This window comes from Brienomyrus brachyistius, chromosome 13, assembly GCF_023856365.1.
Source record: "Brienomyrus brachyistius isolate T26 chromosome 13, BBRACH_0.4, whole genome shotgun sequence".
Taxonomy (NCBI): domain Eukaryota; kingdom Metazoa; phylum Chordata; class Actinopteri; order Osteoglossiformes; family Mormyridae; genus Brienomyrus; species Brienomyrus brachyistius.
The window spans coordinates 24,010,339-24,027,880 of record NC_064545.1 but is presented as its reverse complement, the minus strand read 5'-3'; the positions used below and the strand labels follow the sequence as shown (position 1 = coordinate 24,027,880).

The 17,542-nt window shown below is 56.9% G+C and overlaps 1 protein-coding gene across 2 annotated transcripts in view; it reads left to right on the top strand.

The window, feature by feature from the left end:
• Positions 1–17,256, top strand: part of cbfb (core-binding factor subunit beta) — a 29,964-nt gene extending 12,708 nt beyond the window's left edge. Inside the window, exons 4-7 of one of the 2 annotated variants that reach the window (XM_048973685.1) lie at positions 12,511–12,627; positions 12,931–13,026; positions 13,666–13,713; positions 17,165–17,255. In XM_048973685.1, coding sequence (XP_048829642.1) covers positions 12,511–12,627; positions 12,931–13,026; positions 13,666–13,695 — 243 coding nt within the window. In that variant the 3' untranslated portion in view covers positions 13,696–13,713; positions 17,165–17,255. Of the gene's footprint in view, positions 1–12,510; positions 12,628–12,930; positions 13,027–13,665; positions 13,714–17,164 lie in introns of both variants that reach the window. The other variant, XM_048973684.1, reaches the window with a different exon arrangement.
• Positions 17,257–17,542: the final 286 nt, after the last annotated feature.

Here is a 17,542-nt window from a genome sequence, read left to right as displayed (position 1 = left end):
AACGCCGCCCCTCTTCGGCGATGCAGCGCTCTGCGCCGGGCTGCCCCTCCGCTTACCAACGCCGCCCCTCTTCGGCGATGCAGCGCTCTGCACCGGGCTGCCCCTCCGCTTACCAACGCCGCCCCTCTTCGGCGATGCAGCGCTCTGCACCGGGCTGCCCCTCCGCTTACCAACGCCGCCCCTCTTCGGCGATGCAGCGCTCTGCACCGGGCTGCCCTTCCTGTTACCAACGCCGCCCCTCTTCGGCGATGCAGCGCTCTGCACCGGGCTGCCCCTCCGCTTACCAACGCCGCCCCTCTTCGGTGATGCAGCGCTCTGCACCGGGCTGCCCCTCCGCTTACCAACGCCGCCCCTCTTCGGCGATGCAGCGCCCTGCGCCGGGCTGCCCCTCCTCTTACCAACGCCGCCCCTCTTCGGCGATGCAGCGCTCTGCACCGGGCTGCCCCTCCGCTTACCAACGCCGCCCCTCTTCGGTGATGCAGCGCTCTGCACCGGGCTGCCCCTCCGCTTACCAACGCCGCCCCTCTTCGGCGATGCAGCGCTCTGCGCCGGGCTGCCCCTCCGCTTACCAACGCCGCCCCTCTTCGGCGATGCAGCGCTCTGCGCCGGGCTGCCCCTCCGCTTACCAACGCCGCCCCTCTTCGGCGATGCAGCGCTCTGCGCCGGGCTGCCCCTCCGCTTACCAACGCCGCCCCTCTTCGGCGATGCAGCGCTCTGCGCCGGGCTGCCCCTCCGCTTACCAACGCCGCCCCTCTTCGGCGATGCAGCGCTCTGCGCCGGGCTGCCCCTCCTCTTACCAACGTCGCCCCTCTTCGGTGATGCAGCGCTCTGCACCGGGCTGCCCCTCCGCTTACCAACGCCGCCCCTCTTCGGCGATGCAGCGCTCTGCACCGGGCTGCCCCTCCGCTTACCAACGCCGCCCCTCTTCGGTGATGCAGCGCTCTGCACCGGGCTGCCCCTCCGCTTACCAACGCCGCCCCTCTTCGGCGATGCAGCGCTCTGCACCGGGCTGCCCCTCCGCTTACCAACACCGCCCCTCTTCGGCGATGCAGCGCTCTGCGCCGGGCTGCCCCTCCGCTTACCAACGCCGCCCCTCTTCGGCGATGCAGCGCTCTGCGCCGGGCTGCCCCTCCGCTTACCAACGCCGCCCCTCTTCGGCGATGCAGCGCCCTGCGCCGGGCTGCCCCTCCGCTTACCAACGCCGCCCCCTCTTCGGCGATGCAGCGCTCTGCACCGGGCTGCCCCTCCGCTTACCAACGCCGCCCCTCTTCGGCGATGCAGCGCTCTGCACCGGGCTGCCCCTCCGCTTACCAACGCCGCCCCTCTTCGGCGATGCAGCGCTCTGCACCGGGCTGCCCCTCCTCTTACCAACGCCGCCCCTCTTCGGTGATGCAGCGCTCTGCGCCGGGCTGCCCCTCCGCTTACCAACGCCGCCCCTCTTCGGCGATGCAGCGCTCTGCGCCGGGCTGCCCCTCCGCTTACCAACGCCGCCCCTCTTCGGCGATGCAGCGCTCTGCACCGGGCTGCCCTTCCTGTTACCAACACCGCCCCTCTTCGGCGATGCAGCGCTCTGCGCCGGGCTGCCCCTCCGCTTACCAACGCCGCCCCTCTTCGGCGATGCAGCGCTCTGCACCGGGCTGCCCCTCCGCTTACCAACGCCGCCCCTCTTCGGCGATGCAGCGCCCTGCGCCGGGCTGCCCCTCCTCTTACCAACGCCGCCCCTCTTCGGCGATGCAGCGCCCTGCGCCGGGCTGCCCCTCCTCTTACCAACGCCGCCCCTCTTCGGCGATGCAGCGCCCTGCGCCGGGCTGCCCCTCCTCTTACCAACGCCGCCCCTCTTCGGCGATGCAGCGCTCTGCGCCGGGCTGCCCCTCCTCTTACCAACGCCGCCCCTCTTCGGCGATGCAGCGCTCTGCACCGGGCTGCCCCTCCTCTTACCAACGCCGCCCCTCTTCGGCGATGCAGCGCCCTGCACCGGGCTGCCCCTCCGCTTACCAACGCCGCCCCTCTTCGGCGATGCAGCGCTCTGCACCGGGCTGCCCCTCCTCTTACCAACGCCGCCCCTCTTCGGTGATGCAGCGCTCTGCGCCGGGCTGCCCCTCCGCTTACCAACGCCGCCCCTCTTCGGCGATGCAGCGCTCTGCGCCGGGCTGCCCCTCCGCTTACCAACGCCGCCCCTCTTCGGCGATGCAGCGCTCTGCACCGGGCTGCCCCTCCGCTTACCAACGCCGCCCCTCTTCGGCGATGCAGCGCCCTGCGCCGGGCTGCCCCTCCTCTTACCAACGCCGCCCCTCTTTGGCGATGCAGCGCTCTGCGCCGGGCTGCCCCTCCGCTTACCAACGCCGCCCCTCTTTGGCGATGCAGCGCTCTGCGCCGGGCTGCCCCTCCTCTTACCAACGCCGCCCCTCTTCGGCGATGCAGCGCCCTGCGCCGGGCTGCCCCTCCTCTTACCAACGCCGCCCCTCTTCGGCGATGCAGCGCTCTGCGCCGGGCTGCCCCTCCGCTTACCAACGCCGCCCCTCTTCGGCGATGCAGCGCTCTGCGCCGGGCTGCCCCTCCTCTTACCAACGCCGCCCCTCTTCGGCGATGCAGCGCTCTGCGCCGGGCTGCCCCTCCGCTTACCAACGCCGCCCCTCTTCGGCGATGCAGCGCTCTGCGCCGGGCTGCCCCTCCGCTTACCAACGCCGCCCCTCTTCGGCGATGCAGCGCCCTGCGCCGGGCTGCCCCGCCGCTTACCAACGCCGCCCCTCTTCGGCGATGCAGCGCTCTGCACCGGGCTGCCCCTCCGCTTACCAACGCCGCCCCTCTTCGGCGATGCAGCGCCCTGCGCCGGGCTGCCCCGCCGCTTACCAACGCCGCCCCTCTTCGGCGATGCAGCGCTCTGCGCCGGGCTGCCCCTCCTCTTACCAACGCCGCCCCTCTTCGGCGATGCAGCGCTCTGCGCCGGGCTGCCCCTCCTCTTACCAACGCCGCCCCTCTTCGGCGATGCAGCGCTCTGCACCGGGCTGCCCCTCCGCTTACCAACGCCGCCCCTCTTCGGTGATGCAGCGCTCTGCGCCGGGCTGCCCCTCCGCTTACCAACGCCGCCCCTCTTCGGCGATGCAGCGCTCTGCACCGGGCTGCCCCTACCGCTTACCAACGCCGCCCCTCTTCGGCGATGCAGCGCTCTGCGCCGGGCCTGCCCCTCCGCTTACCAACGCCGCCCCTCTTCGGCGATGCAGCGCCCTGCGCCGGGCTGCCCCTCCGCTTACCAACGCCGCCCCTCTTCGGCGATGCAGCGCCCTGCGCCGGGCTGCCCCGCCGCTTACCAACGCCGCCCCTCTTCGGCGATGCAGCGCTCTGCGCCGGGGCTGCCCCTCCTCTTACCAACGCCCGCCCCCTCTTCGGCGATGCAGCGCTCTGCGCCGGGCTGCCCCTCCTCTTACCAACGTCGCCCCTCTTCGGTGATGCAGCGCTCTGCGCCGGGCTGCCCCTCCGCTTACCAACGCCCGCCCCTCTTCGGCGATGCAGCGCTCTGCGCCGGGCTGCCCCTCCTCTTACCAACGTCGCCCCTCTTCGGTGATGCAGCGCTCTGCGCCGGGCTGCCCCTCCGCTTACCAACGCCGCCCCTCTTCGGCGATGCAGCGCTCTGCACCGGGCTGCCCCTCCCGCTTACCAACGCCGCCCCTCTTCGGTGATGCAGCGCTCTGCGCCGGGCTGCCCCTCCGCTTACCAACGCCGCCCCTCTTCGGCGATGCACGCGCTCTGCACCGGGCTGCCCCTCCGCTTACCAACGCCGCCCCTCTTCGGCGATGCAGCGCTCTGCGCCGGGCTGCCCCTCCGCTTACCAACGCCGCCCCTCTTCGGCGATGCAGCGCCCTGCGCCGGGCTGCCCCTCCGCTTACCAACGCCGCCCCTCTTCGGCGATGCAGCGCCCTGCGCCGGGCTGCCCCGCCGCTTACCAACGCCGCCCCTCTTCGGCGATGCAGCGCTCTGCGCGGGCTGCCCCTCCTCTTACCAACGCCGCCCCTCTTCGGCGATGCAGCGCTCTGCGCCGGGCTGCCCCTCCTCTTACCAACGTCGCCCCTCTTCGGTGATGCAGCGCTCTGCGCCGGGCTGCCCCTCCGCTTACCAACGCCCGCCCCTCTTCGGCGATGCAGCGCTCTGCGCCGGGCCTGCCCCTCCTCTTACCAACGTCGCCCCTCTTCCCTTCAGCTTTTCCAGCATTCTCCCTCCTTTTGGCTCTTAGCCATACAAAATATGCTGAGTATTTCGGTGCTCAGGTAGCATACGGGGGAAAAAGACCACATCCCTCCATTCCACCTGCGGCTCTTAATGAACAGTGTACCAACCCAGCATATGGGATCTGATCAATGGTCTCCCTCTGAGATCCTGATTGGCCACCTGGCCAATCAAAACACAGCATTTGGCCAATCACAATATAGCACATCCTTCTTGGTTAATTTGCTTATGGTCCAATAAACATTATTTCATTAGTTATAAAGATCCGATTATTTAATGATGTGGAAAAACACGTCGTCTTTATTGAGTAATGCTGTCGGTTTGTCCAGTATGGTGACCGCATGTCCGTTTTTTATATATACACATATCAATTTAAGTTGCGGGTCGGCCCCCCCTCCCCCCCCCACCTCGAGCTCCTACCCAGGTGGCATCTGGCCCCCATCCATTGGGATTTACACATTTGTTTTTGTCTCCCTGGCACAGGCCTGACACGGTCTAGCAGAGGTGGGGGTAATTGCCGGCTTTATGGCAGGTTGGGGGTTGGAGTTGGGGGGTAAACGTTCCTTTGTCTCTGTGGCAGGTGCTTAGGGTGGCGGGGGGGGGGGGGCGCTTTGTGTATCTGTGTGTGTGTGTGTGTGTGTGCACATGATAATAGTGGATTGGTTTACCTCCCGGCACCCCCACACCTGGGTGGAGGGGTCCTATTTAAAGATATATATATTATTTACCTTGAGGCCCCAGGCATCTGTGAATGTAACAGATGTATGGATGTCTTCAGGAGGCTGCCTGATATGGGGGAGGGGGCGATGGTCACTTTCACATGCGTGTCACTTCCTGTCAGGTCTGACGGGCTGACCATGCTGCCTGGCGTCTTCACACAAGTAGTGGACCCCCATTTGGCGCAGTTAGAAAGCAGTCAAATGCTCTGGGTTTTTTGGAAGCGGGTGGGGGGGTGGGAGGCGTGGGGTGGGGGGTGGGGGACGGGGGTCATGGCCAGCTGTTCCTCTGGGCTGCTGGAGGCTGGATGATCCAGCAGGTTTGTCATTAGTCACTGGTTACTCAGCAGTGGGGGAGGGCTGCAGAGAAAGGCCTCTGGGGGGGGCGGTGGCAGCCCCAGTGGGACTCTGACTCGCATCGTGACTCAGACGCCTGTGTGAATGAGGCACGCCACAGTGTACAGTGTGAGTGGGCGCATTAACTGCAATAGTATAATGAGCTCCTGCGCGCCAGGTCGCATTGTTCCGCGACCTGCTTCTGGCATGCGATAGCGCTTGCACACGTGCGAGCGGGCTGACGTTTCAGGGGGGGAGAAGCACGCACACTCTTAAACGCCCTCGGGCGCGCCATGAGAACAAGTCACTCATAGTCTGCTTGCATTAAAACCACACGCTCACACACACGCATAAGGAAATCACTTGCAAAGTGTTGGGAGGCAATTCCCTCCTTTTTGTGTGTGTCTGTGAGTGTGTGTGTGTGTTTGGATGTGTGTGGGAGATCACATGTCTCTTTACAGGGTCACATTGGCTTATCTTTGCCACCGGGGGGCATTGGGGGGTGGTGAAAAACTAGTCTCATTCCCATCTCCAGCATGTTCTGTTTTTTTTTTTTTTTTTTTTTGGGGGGGCGGGGTCTTCTTGTCTATCCTTTGTAATAAGGCCTGCCCCCCTCAGGTCCAAACGCCCATCAGTTGGAGTTTTACTTACATAAAAATGTTCCAAGGGCAATAGGAAAATTGCTGGTTCAAAGAAATAGCCAATCAGATTGTGGAGGAGGTAGGACCATCCAATCAGATGTTATTCTAGTTGCTTAGACCCACCTCCTCTACAATCTGATTGGTTATCACTCTGAACCAATCATTTTTCCTTTCCCCCTCAGAACTTTTTTTGTGTAATACTGCCATGAGCCTGTCAGTGTTCTAACTCTCACTCCCAAACATACATTTTCTCTACATCCTAACATAAACCTACTACTAGCCACTAAAATTGCTGATAAGAACTGAATTGCATTTGAAAGAGATCTCTTTACAGTGAAGGAGATACAGAAAGGATGTTTCCAAAGGCCTAAAGGCATGTTTCAACCCCTCGCAGTGGGAACACTGAAGGAGCCAAAGAGAGCAAGCAGAACTGTCCGTGCCTGTTTCGCACAAATGCAAAAAAGCAGAAATGCGACTGACTGAGTGAGCGCAGCAGGTCGGCTGTGTGGGGGTGGGGTGGGGCGGAGCGGGGTGGGGTCACGTACCTTCCGGGTGGAGATCGCCACCCCCTGAGGATTGCCCCGCTTGGCCTGTTGTACGCGCTGGTACTGGCAGTGGCAGTGGGATGTAGTGCAGTGGAACATCTGTATGTGACTTGTTCAAATAGCTCACTGCAGCAATGCATCCATATCTGCTGTCTCTCTCCATGTCTTGGCCAGTTTTGATGTGTTTTAGATTCTGGAGAAGATCCCGCTGTAAGCCTCAGGTAATTTGGGAAGAGTTCATTAGGGTCCAGGGACCAGTTTCATGGTTCTGGACGTGGACACCAAGTACAAATTTGTGAATTTGTGGTCAAGACCATGGCCTGTGCTGAGGGGGCCCGTGCAGAGGGGGCCCCCTGTTGAGGCCCCCCCGTTGTGGTCCACTTCCTGGCTCCCTTCCAGTGCTTCTCTGTGTTTAGAGTGCCATGACCCAATGGATTCTGGCACACCGAGTCTGGTTCTGGCGGTTATCCGCCACTTCCTGAGAGGGAGGCTGCCCCCTCTCACGGCCCTGGTCGGTTGGTCCCCGCGGGTGGATGTCGGGGCTGCGGGTACCATGGTGACCCGCTGCTCAGCCCAGTCACTGAGCCCCCCCTCCGCTCGCCTGCTGGTTTTCTGACATCGATGTCACATTTGCGGCTTTAGTCTTGTTCTTTAAAAAGAGGCGTGCCGCCCTGCAGCAGTGCAATCATGGGAAGCTGCTCCACCACATCAGCTCATATTTATTAATAGCACACATTGAACTTCTTCACATGTGTAGGGTGGGTTTATTTACCAAAGTGATCGTAACCCAAATATAGTGTGTATGTGAGCGTGTCAGTGTGTGTGTGTGTGTGTGTGTGTGTGTGAGAATGTGCATGCATGCACTCCGTTAGTCAGAGTGAGAGATGTGGGGGTTGACGTTCTCATGAAAAGGAAGTCTGTGGTTCAGCCATATTTCTTCCCCGTTTCTCTTAGCAATTTCTGCTCTTGTACGTGTGAAATGAACCAGCCTTGGGTCCTGATGGACTGTGGATAAAGTCTTGCATGGTAGAGGGCCCCCTAGTGCATTGTGGGGGAAGTGCGGTCCCGGAGCCGTCATAAATGTATCTTCTGTTTTGCGTTGGCTTAAAATATCTACGAAAACGGGAAACGTGATCCATGTGCGTGGGGGGGGGGGGGGGGGGGGGGGGGGGGGGGGGCTTGGCTGTGTCTACACGTGACTCTGGCTGAAGGACAGGCAGGTTTCTCTTTTAATTTTTCATGTATTTGTTTTTTATTAGGGATTAGAATCTAAGTATATTTACATATTTAGTGCTGCCTGTGTGTGTAATATACATGTGCATGTAAAGGCCCCCCCTCCTCCAGCCATTTTTTGCAGCCCCACATTGGTGATGTTTCACTGGGCCGCTCTCATGCTTCTTTGCCCCCCCCCATCCACCAATGCACATGATGAAGTGACAATTGCCAGCCCCCCCACGCCCTCCCCTCCCTGGCACGCCGCTCAATCCATCCCTGTCTTTCATGGGAGCTCAGAAGAAGGAAATGTCTCGACGACACTTCCTGCTGTGCATCACAGCTCGGGGGCTGCAGAGCGCTCGCATCCCGGTTCCCGCGGGAGGGGCCCACTGTGGTGGGCCGTCTTCCCTGCAGCCGTCGGGTCGGGTGGGACAGCGCGGCGGCCCATGAGGGTTCCCTGTATATGCAACGCTTCTAGACAGGCGGCTCTCGCTACACACTGCAGCTGATTGCAGATTGGGGAAGCTGTCCTGTTAACTGGAACTGCTTCAGCTTCCCCCCGGGGGGACGCTGTCGGGCCCCACCTGCACTAGGATGATCCCGTAAACCTTTATAGACAATGTTAGCTTTCAGTCTTTGTGCCAAAAGCTGTATGTTGTATAGGTGTTTGTTTCAGTTTTGCTTGCAGTTTCGTTTGACAAAACGGGGAATTTCTCTTTGCGCCTCAACCAGCGAAGTGATTCTTGAAAGTTCACATCTTCTCTCACTGACTCGGTACCTTTCCTTTCCATGCTACTCAGCTACAGCCCTTACTTCCCGAGTACTCTGACGCATACGAAGGAAATGTATGCCCGGTCTCGAAATTCTCCGCAAAGGTTATTTCGTCTGCACTTCTGAAGGGCTGAGCGGTGCTCATTTGTTACGCATGTAGAGAAGGAGGGTAATTTAAGGGCAGGAGGTGCCGCTTTGTGTGTGATGAGGAGCCAGCAGAAGCGGTCGAGGCGTTTAATGCAGCCATACAGGGGCCTGTCCTCCGATGTGGGTCTGATTAGCAGCTGCCTTGTTTTCATTTACCCAGCGCGGCGGTTTCCAAGTAATCAGGGCAGGCTGTCAGTGAATCGAGGTCGCCGGTGCGGGGCAGCTCGGGGACACTCACCCAGCAAGGGGGCTGTTTTCGGCGGGTGTCTAAATTTACTCCCTGAGGCTGTTGTGGGTGATGACAGGGGGGCGGAGCGTCTCCCTGCAACTCGTCCCGCCAAGAAAGTTCACAAACCTTTTGGCGGGATGCTGCGTTTGCACCGTGGGCAACATGGTCCCGTCAGGACGAGCCCGTCGGCCCCACCAGAAGAGAAGATGTTATAATCTAAGCCAGAAGCGCACTGGAAAAATGCAGCCATAACGTCTCCCGCTTCTGCTCATTTCCTTGGTAATGCCTCCATTTTAAAGACGCGTTCTCACGCGCCTCGACTTGTGTGTGTGAACGGCTCAGAGGAGCCCGCAAACGGAGGAGCACTCGGTCATGTGACCACACAACCCCACCTCCTTTCTGTCTGTGAGGAATTAAGGTGCTGTGACTCGATTCCATGTCCCTACCTAGGGTGCGATGGGCACAGATGGATGGTGACAGGCTCTGTTTATTTATTTCCTTTTAAGAATAAACAGACTCCTCTGAATGGGCCTGTTTTGTTCCTCCATCTCGCCAAATGCCAGTTTCAAAGAGTCGTGTTGATCATTGGCAGCTGGAATGGAGTCTCTCCCTCCAAACAGAGTCCTACTGTTAACCCACCATCTCCCCCCTCCCTACCTTGACGTACAGTACCTGCTTTGAACCCCCAGCTCCCCTGATGTGTGTAGGTGTGCGTAGGGGAGAGGAGAGTTTTTGGCTTTCGGTGGTAGCCCCCCATGCACTAAAGTGCCCCCAGGGGATGTAACACTACCCCCCAGCCCCACACATGCTTGCAAAGACAGGATGCGGATATAGTAATAATCTCTCTCATAGACACACATAGGCATATATATATATATATATGTACATACACACCCACATGTACACATACACGGCTGTAAACAAAAACCCACACAGGCAGGCACACACACACACACACACACACACACACACACACACTGGTCTTCTCCCAACCCTCCCAAACTGTCAACATCCACCCCTCTGCCCTGCCCCACCCTAAAGTGCAGGATTCAAGGCTCCTTAGGCAACCAGGGTGCAGTACCCCTTTCACACAAAGGGGGCAGTAAACTTGTGGCGCTGGAAGAGCTGGGGTTGCCTTAGAGAGTGCTAACCCCGGGCCGCTGTTCAGTTTGTCGTCTTTGCTGGCAGATTCCCCAGCCTGCACCAGGGAAAGTGGAATGTGTCACATTTTTCTGGATGTCTTCCCTGCTCACATCCCAGAAAGAAGTTTTAAATGTGTTATTAATGGCTGAGAGTTCTTTGCTCTCTATATTGACAAGGAAAACTCTTGTGTGTTTTATTGTGGTGGTTGGACTTGGGGGGGCAGGGGGAGTGGTTAAGTAAAATTATCCTAAAAGCTCCACACACTATTTTGTTTTAAGTGTTTTTTGTGAAAATACTTTATGTTCCTGCCTATATACAGTAAGTGCAGGTGGGTCCTTGCCTATGCCAACGGGTCCCTGTCTGTGTGAAAGAGTTCCTGCCTGTGCGTGCAGGTTCCTGCCTGTGCCAGTGGATCCCTGTCTGTGTGAAAGAGTTCCTGCCTGTGTGAGCAGATTCCTGCCTGTGCCAGCAGGTCCCTGTCTGTGTGAATGAGTTCCTGCCTGTGCGAGCAGGTTCCTGCCTGTGCCGGCGGGTCCCTGTCTGTGTGAAAGAGTTCCTGCCTGTGCGAGCAGGTTCCTGCCTGTGCCAGCGGGTCCCTGTCTGTGTGAATGAGTTCCTGCCTGTGCGAGCAGGTTCCTGCCTGTGCCAGCGGGGTCCCTGTCTGTGTGAAAGAGTTCCTGCCTGTGCGAGCAGGTTCCTGCCTGTGCCAGCAGGTCCCTGTCTGTGTGAATGAGTTAGTGCTTGTACCAGCATTTACCTGCATTTACATACCTGCCTACGCGAGTGGGTCCCCTGCCTGTGCAAGCGGTTCCTTGCCTGTGCACAGTGGTCCCTGCCTGTGCGAGCGGTTCCCTGAATGTGTGAACGGTTCCCGGACTGTGTGAGCGGTTCCCTGCCTGTGCGAGCGGGTCCCTGCCTGTGTAAGCGGTTCCCTGTCAATGCGAGCGGGTCCCTGACTCTGCGAGCGGGTCCCTGACTCTGTGAGTGGTTCTCTGTCTGCGCGAGTGGTTCCCTGTACATGCGAGTGGTTCCCTGTATATGCGAGCGGTTCCCTTTCGGTGCGAGCAGGTCCCAGACTGTGTGAGCGGGTACCTGCCTGTGCACTCTATGTGTGAGCAGGTGTATCTTGTCCTGGTGAACACAAAGACAGGATGCAGCCTAATGAGATGGACAGTGGCAGGGAGATGTGGCAGGGGTGGTGCAGACTGCTGGAAGTGATTGGCTGAAGGCACAAGGTGTGGAGCATGTAGAAGTGTAAGCTGATAGGTTGATGCAGACGCTGTGGGACACTGATTGGTTTGCCAAGCCACGTTGCTCCCCCCCCCTGCTGGGGAGGTGATGATGGACTCGCCCCCCACATCTCCTCACTCTCTCAGCTACAGAAATAAACGAAAGGCCACACACGGTCCACTGTGCCTGGATTCCTGACCCTCGCCACCGTGATATTTCTGTGGCCGGGGGCCATACAGACCCCCCACCCCCACCAAAAGGACGAGTAGCCCGTCTCCAGACATGCAGTCTGTATAAATATACAACGGCATCTCGGGACGGAAATATCACTCTAAATGAAGTTGGGGGGCGAGACGTGAAGGTGAAAAGCTGGATCAGAATGTGCATCTTCGTGTCGTACAAGAACAGAATCAGCCTGTTCAGCCCGCAAACGTCTGGCCTGTAGTGGCTCTCACTGCGGGGTGGGTGACAAGTGTGCCGCCCCACACACACACACACACACACACACACACACACACACACACACACACACACACACACTAATCCCAGTCAGGCTCTCATCTTTCACCCCAAATGCGGCGGCTGTGCTCGTGGAAACAAATGCCTAAAAGGAGCACGTATTCATCAAATACACAAATGTGGTGATTTACATAGACCTGTACGGCGGCGGGGGGGGGGGGGGGGGGTCAGCCAGGGGACAGGAAGCGGGGGCTATCTGTGTCTGTCTGCCTCATGGCTGCCGAGGTCAAGAGGTGTCCCATCGCCAGACAGGGACGCCAAAAATAAAATGAGTAGTAGGCAGGGTGAGTTTCACTGGCTGTGGGTCTGTGTTATGGTAAACACAGCCGCACTACAGCATGTGCCTGACACAAATGACAGTCAGGAACCCAACCCTCGTATCATGAATGAATTATTCTTAATTGATTAATTATTTTCCAGCTGAATCCCTACGTTGGTCCTTATGAGTATTTCCAGTACTTCATGTTGACATTCCGGCCTCCACAGTCCAGCCTTTACATGCTCTGTCTGCCCCGAGTCTTTATCCTTTTTTGTCGTCTCGGTTACACAGCAGCATGTGCATCCAGTGTCTGCCGCCTAGGCAAATCGTTGCCAAGGTGATGTGATGTCACGGCATGATGTGATGTCACGGCATCATGTGATGTGATGTCACCGGCATCATGGCAGTGAACAGTGACTGTACGGACAGTAATGCCCGTTTGTGGTGTGTCGCCATCTGCTGTGCCGTCGCCGTTCTGCGTGGCGTTGGCCGGACCTGAGGACGCCGGCCTGATGCTGTCGGCCATGTCTTTGTGCAGGTGTACCTGAAGGCGCCGATGATCCTGAACGGTGTCTGTGTCATTTGGAGGGGCTGGATCGACCTGCAGCGCCTGGACGGCATGGGCTGCCTGGAGTACGATGAGGAGAGAGCGCGAGTACGTACACCGCACACCCACTAGCACACATACACCGCACACCCACTCGCTCACATACACCCCACCCATACCACCACCCACTCGCTCACATACACTGCACACCCATTTGCACACATATACTGTACGTCCACTCGCACACGTACGCTGCACTTGCACACTCACGTCTGGATGTCAGACAGACCCATGGCCTGAAATAATGTCTTCACATCGCTGTGAGGGTTACAGTTAATTTCTCTTTCCCTGTCCTGTTGTATCTGCATGTGTGTGTCTGTATACGTGTGTGTGTGTGTGTGTGTGTGACAGCATGAGGATGCCCTGGCCCAGCAGGCCTATGAGGAGGTGCGCAGGAGGAACCGAGAATTCGAAGACAGGGAGCGCTCTCACCGTGAAGACCTGGAGGTGAGGGGCGGGGCCGTGCAGGATTGGCGAGGGCTTGACCAGCCAGAGGACAGCACACTAAATTTCGGGTCGATGCGGATCTGTCAGGCCTACATCGGCATGTTCCTGGCCCATATTCAGGTTTCTGCTTATGATTTGCAGACCGCTGTGATACTTACATGTGTGTGCATGTGAGTGCGTGCACGTGTGTGTGTGTGTGCACGTGTGTGTGTGTGTGTATTGCTCTAATTGTGTTTCTTCAGCTGGACATGCATGTTTTGTGTTTTTGTATGTGTATATGTATACGTGTGTGTGTGTGTGTGTGTGTGTGTGTGTGTGTGTGTGTGTGTGTGTGTGTGACACATGTTGACACAAAAGATCTGCATTTTATCCACCTGTATTAAATAACTATTTTCCCTGGGCCACCTACAAATTTGAAATACAGCATTTAGATCTGCCAAACATGTGCAGAATGCACGCGTGTCCGTCTGCGTGTCCGTCTGCGTGTCCGTCTGCGTGCCCGTCTGCGTGTCCGTCTGCGTGCCCGTCTGCGTGTCCGTCTTCGTGTCCCCGTCCCGCCGGATGGCATGTTTGACAGGACGTGACATCACGCTGAACTGCATTCCAACCAAAGTTGAAAAACCAAATTGTGTTTTTTAGGACCCTGTTGGATCAAAAATCTGGGACTGATGGGATTCAAGGACGAGGGTCTGTCCTTCCTGCTTTTCACTCTCAACTCTGTCATGCACTTAACATGTGTGTCTGCACGCGTGTGTGTGTATATGTGTATATTTATATGTGTTTGTGTGTGTGTGTGTGTGTGTGTGTGTGTGCGTGTCCACATGTACAAACTCCAGGCCTGATCGAGCAGACGCACATGCATGGCTGCGTGTGCCGACCTGGGAATGCGTGTCTTCTCTGTCTGCCTGTGCGTGCATGTGAGATGGGAAATGTACACGCACATACATACATGCATACATGCATGCATACATACATACACGCTACTGCTTGTGGTGGCAGTCTGAGATGCAGGATTCCTGCAGGACGCTCCCTCCCAGGCATGCATGCCTGCACCCTCTGAGAAACAAACATATACATTTTTCTGTGGGATACGAAAAATGTATCAGTAACATGCTGACCGAAATACTTGAAGCTTCAGATTTGGGGGGGGTGGCGCTTATTGAGTATCCGAGGTGATCTCTGTCACACCTGGAGAGTAGAGACTGACTATTTGAAGGCAGGGATTATGGGTAATATGTAGATCTTATTGCTCGTTTGATTGGAGAGGGGTCTCCTTTACCAGACTGAAGGTTAGCCAAGGTCAGGTTCCATTGCAAGAGCTTCCTGTACTGTCCAGGCACGAGTCCATCCCTGGGGTGTAGGGGCTTCCTGTGTGAGAGGAACTCTGTCCGGTCTGCAGGCTCCCCTGGGAGGCGTACTGGCATCCTCTGTGACGGTAACGCGGTGCTTTGCTGGAAGGAAGCGAAAATTCCTGAGTGGTCATGGAGTCGGATTTCTTTGCTGTAGGGACACTAACAAGGAGGCAGATTCCCTTCCCCCCCACGCCGGGACGTAATGGAAAGCAGACCTTCCCAACCAGCATCCTGTCTCACTGTGCCCACCCTGTCCCTCTTATTTCTGCCACCCCCCGCGCTTGGCGGGGGGGCCTCGGGCGAGGTCCTCCACAGCTTGGTAGCACGTGATCCCCAAGAGGGGTGAGCCGGAATCTCCCCTGGAAGCTTTTCCCGGGCGCTTCCCTCTTCGGAGACCCGTCGGAAAAGGCACCCTTCGGTTTTCCTGGGACCCGAGGAATGTCCCCGAATGGAAATTATTCCGGTTTCACAGGAGACATGCTACACTGCCAAAAAAAAATTAAAAATCTAACGCAGCTCAGTCTCTGCCATATAAACTGCAGTTGTTTTCTTAACGGGCCCCAAAGAAAGACTTGGCTGTGCTTCCTGCTCTGAAATACGGGCCGTGGGCGTCTGTACAGAGACCCTGCATGAGCACAGGAACATCCTGACTCTGTATTTTAAACTACAGATGACCATTACTGGAAATATTAATGCCTGTTTTGTATCAGTAAACGCCAAAGCAGCATTTTTGCCACTGTATATAAAAGCTGAGGAGGTCCACTTCAGATGGAGTTTTAAACCTATTAATTATACACCTCCTCCCCCCAAAGCATATTTTTTCCATCAGTGCTTTGTTAAATAACACAGCAACATGGCTAGGTCTTGACAAAGGGTCCTTTGGCAGATGCCATGTGGGACCTGGGGTGGAGTGTGGGCCTCTAAAGACGTTCGGAGTGAGAGACACCGATGAGGGGCCACATTCATCACACCGGCCCCTGGGCTGCAGATGGACTTACTGAGTGAAATATGTGCTGCCGTCCCACGTATTAATATGCCATTAGTATTGATCTCCTTGATTAGCCCCCACCCTGCATCCGGCCGCCCAATCCAGGCGCTATTGACCTGCAGTGAGGCTGGATAGGCTGCAGCCAGGCCCTCCGATCGATTCATCAGCCCCCCCGCATGCTGTGTCAGGTGCCTTATTTAACATCTTTGGCCGTTTATGCTACCATAGGCCTGCACTGTCCTGAGCTGCAGCCACTACTTGTGTGGCCTGGGATTTTAACCCCCCTCCCATTTAACCGAGAGTGCAATAACAACCGGTGTTTCTTGGCAGGGGCAGGTAGCTGTATTCACTAAAACCGGCTTTTGCATGTGAGACTCTACATGCAGAGTAACGATTTCCCCCCTCCTTCCTTTTCTCCGGGGGGGGGGGGGGAGCATGTGGTCAGAGGACCTCCCAGGTGTGACCGTGAGTCTGTACGTATTCACATGCATGCGGTTTGTCTGTGCATGCACGGGTGTGGATGTTGGCCGGTGTTTGTGTTTCTGAATGCATGCCTTCTTACTTACCTGTGTGTGCTGTGTACGGGCAGATGTGTGTGTGCGTGTGTGTTAGGTATGCTCGCAGATGTGTGCGTGCAGTGCAGATACGCCTGTGTATACGGGTACACAGGCACTGAACGCTTCGTTAGGCCTTTCAGGTTCCAGCCTCTGTCGTTCTTCTGCTTCCCCTTTTGCTTCCTAAAATTGCTCTCTTGGCCAGACTGTGTAAATAATTATCCAGGCAGATATTTTGTTTGGCTAAAATAATTTTGAACCCCCCCCCCCAAAAAAAAAAAAATTAAAAATTAATCAACCAGAAACATAAATGTAAACAGTTGGACAAACACCGATGATTATCATATTTCAGAGCTTAGGTACTGTGAGTAGCACCTTGATCTTAAATATCATTTGAACGTGTTTTAAAATTCTCACTTGAGTTTTCAAATTGCTGGATTTAGTGACATGTCTTTGTGTGTGTCTATCTGTTTGTGTATGTGTGTGTATGTTTTTGCAAGTAGCTAGGAATGTGTTCATTGTTAAAATCAGCGTTGGAGTGATGGCATGTAGCCTTAACTCACATTAATGGCATGTTGACTCAAAAGTATTGACCTTGCTTTGCATATGAAGGAGCTGTAACGTCATTTAACTAATCATGTGATTCGGTACAAATAACAGAATGCACCCTGGCTTTGGGCAGCGGTCCCACAGCGAGGTTGGGGTTTGCTGTAATAGTGGGATGATGACTCCATAGCGTGCCAGATATACAGCTCACGCCCTTGTCTGCCGGCCTGTCTGTCTCTCTCCTCTCTGCCTGCATGTCCCTGTCCCGACATCTATGTTGGGAGTGATTAAGACACAGACATAAACACATGTATCTCTGACAGGCAGGCAGTCATGCCTTTATTTTTAAAGGGGAGGGGTTAAGACTTCCTCCTGATGAATAACTGTCTGCCCCTCTGCCCCAAAAAAGAATATCACTTTTTAGGCTTGTAGCCAATGCCCTCCGATTTTCCCTGGTGGACAGTCGAGGTGCTGCAGGTGGACAGGGGGGCGTACCCTGGCTTCCAGAGCCTGTGCTCACTGCCCCTTGTGTACCACAGCACTGTGACGTATATTGTGTTTTTGTGTCATGTGACAACTTCTCCTCAAACTGAAACATGAGAGAGACAGAGAGAGCGTCCGGTCCTTCTTTTTTTTTTACGTTCTGCGTCCCAAGGTTCTGATATTAACCTTCCGGACTCTGTTTCGATCTCACGCAGGCAAGGCGACAGCAGGACCCTAGCCCTGGCTCGAACATGGGGAATGCCGACGACCACAAGATGCGCTAACAACGCGGGACACGGGTGGGGGGGGGGGGTGTCGGGTGGCGGGTGGGGGGGGTTAGGGGCATGGGGCCGAGTCATGGGGCCGAGTCATGTGACCCTCGCACCATGGCCATCTTTCAGTGTGGCATCGAGCTGAATATGGAAGAGACCAAAGTTCAAGGGGCTGGGGGGTGAGGGGGGAGTCATTGGTCATTCTTCTTTGGGATGGGGGGGGGTTGGTTTTATGGTGTGGTGGGGGGACCATTGGGGTAGCAATGCAGTGGGGTTGGCAGACTGTCCCCGGTCCCCCTTACCCCGTTTCTTGGGTGTTTT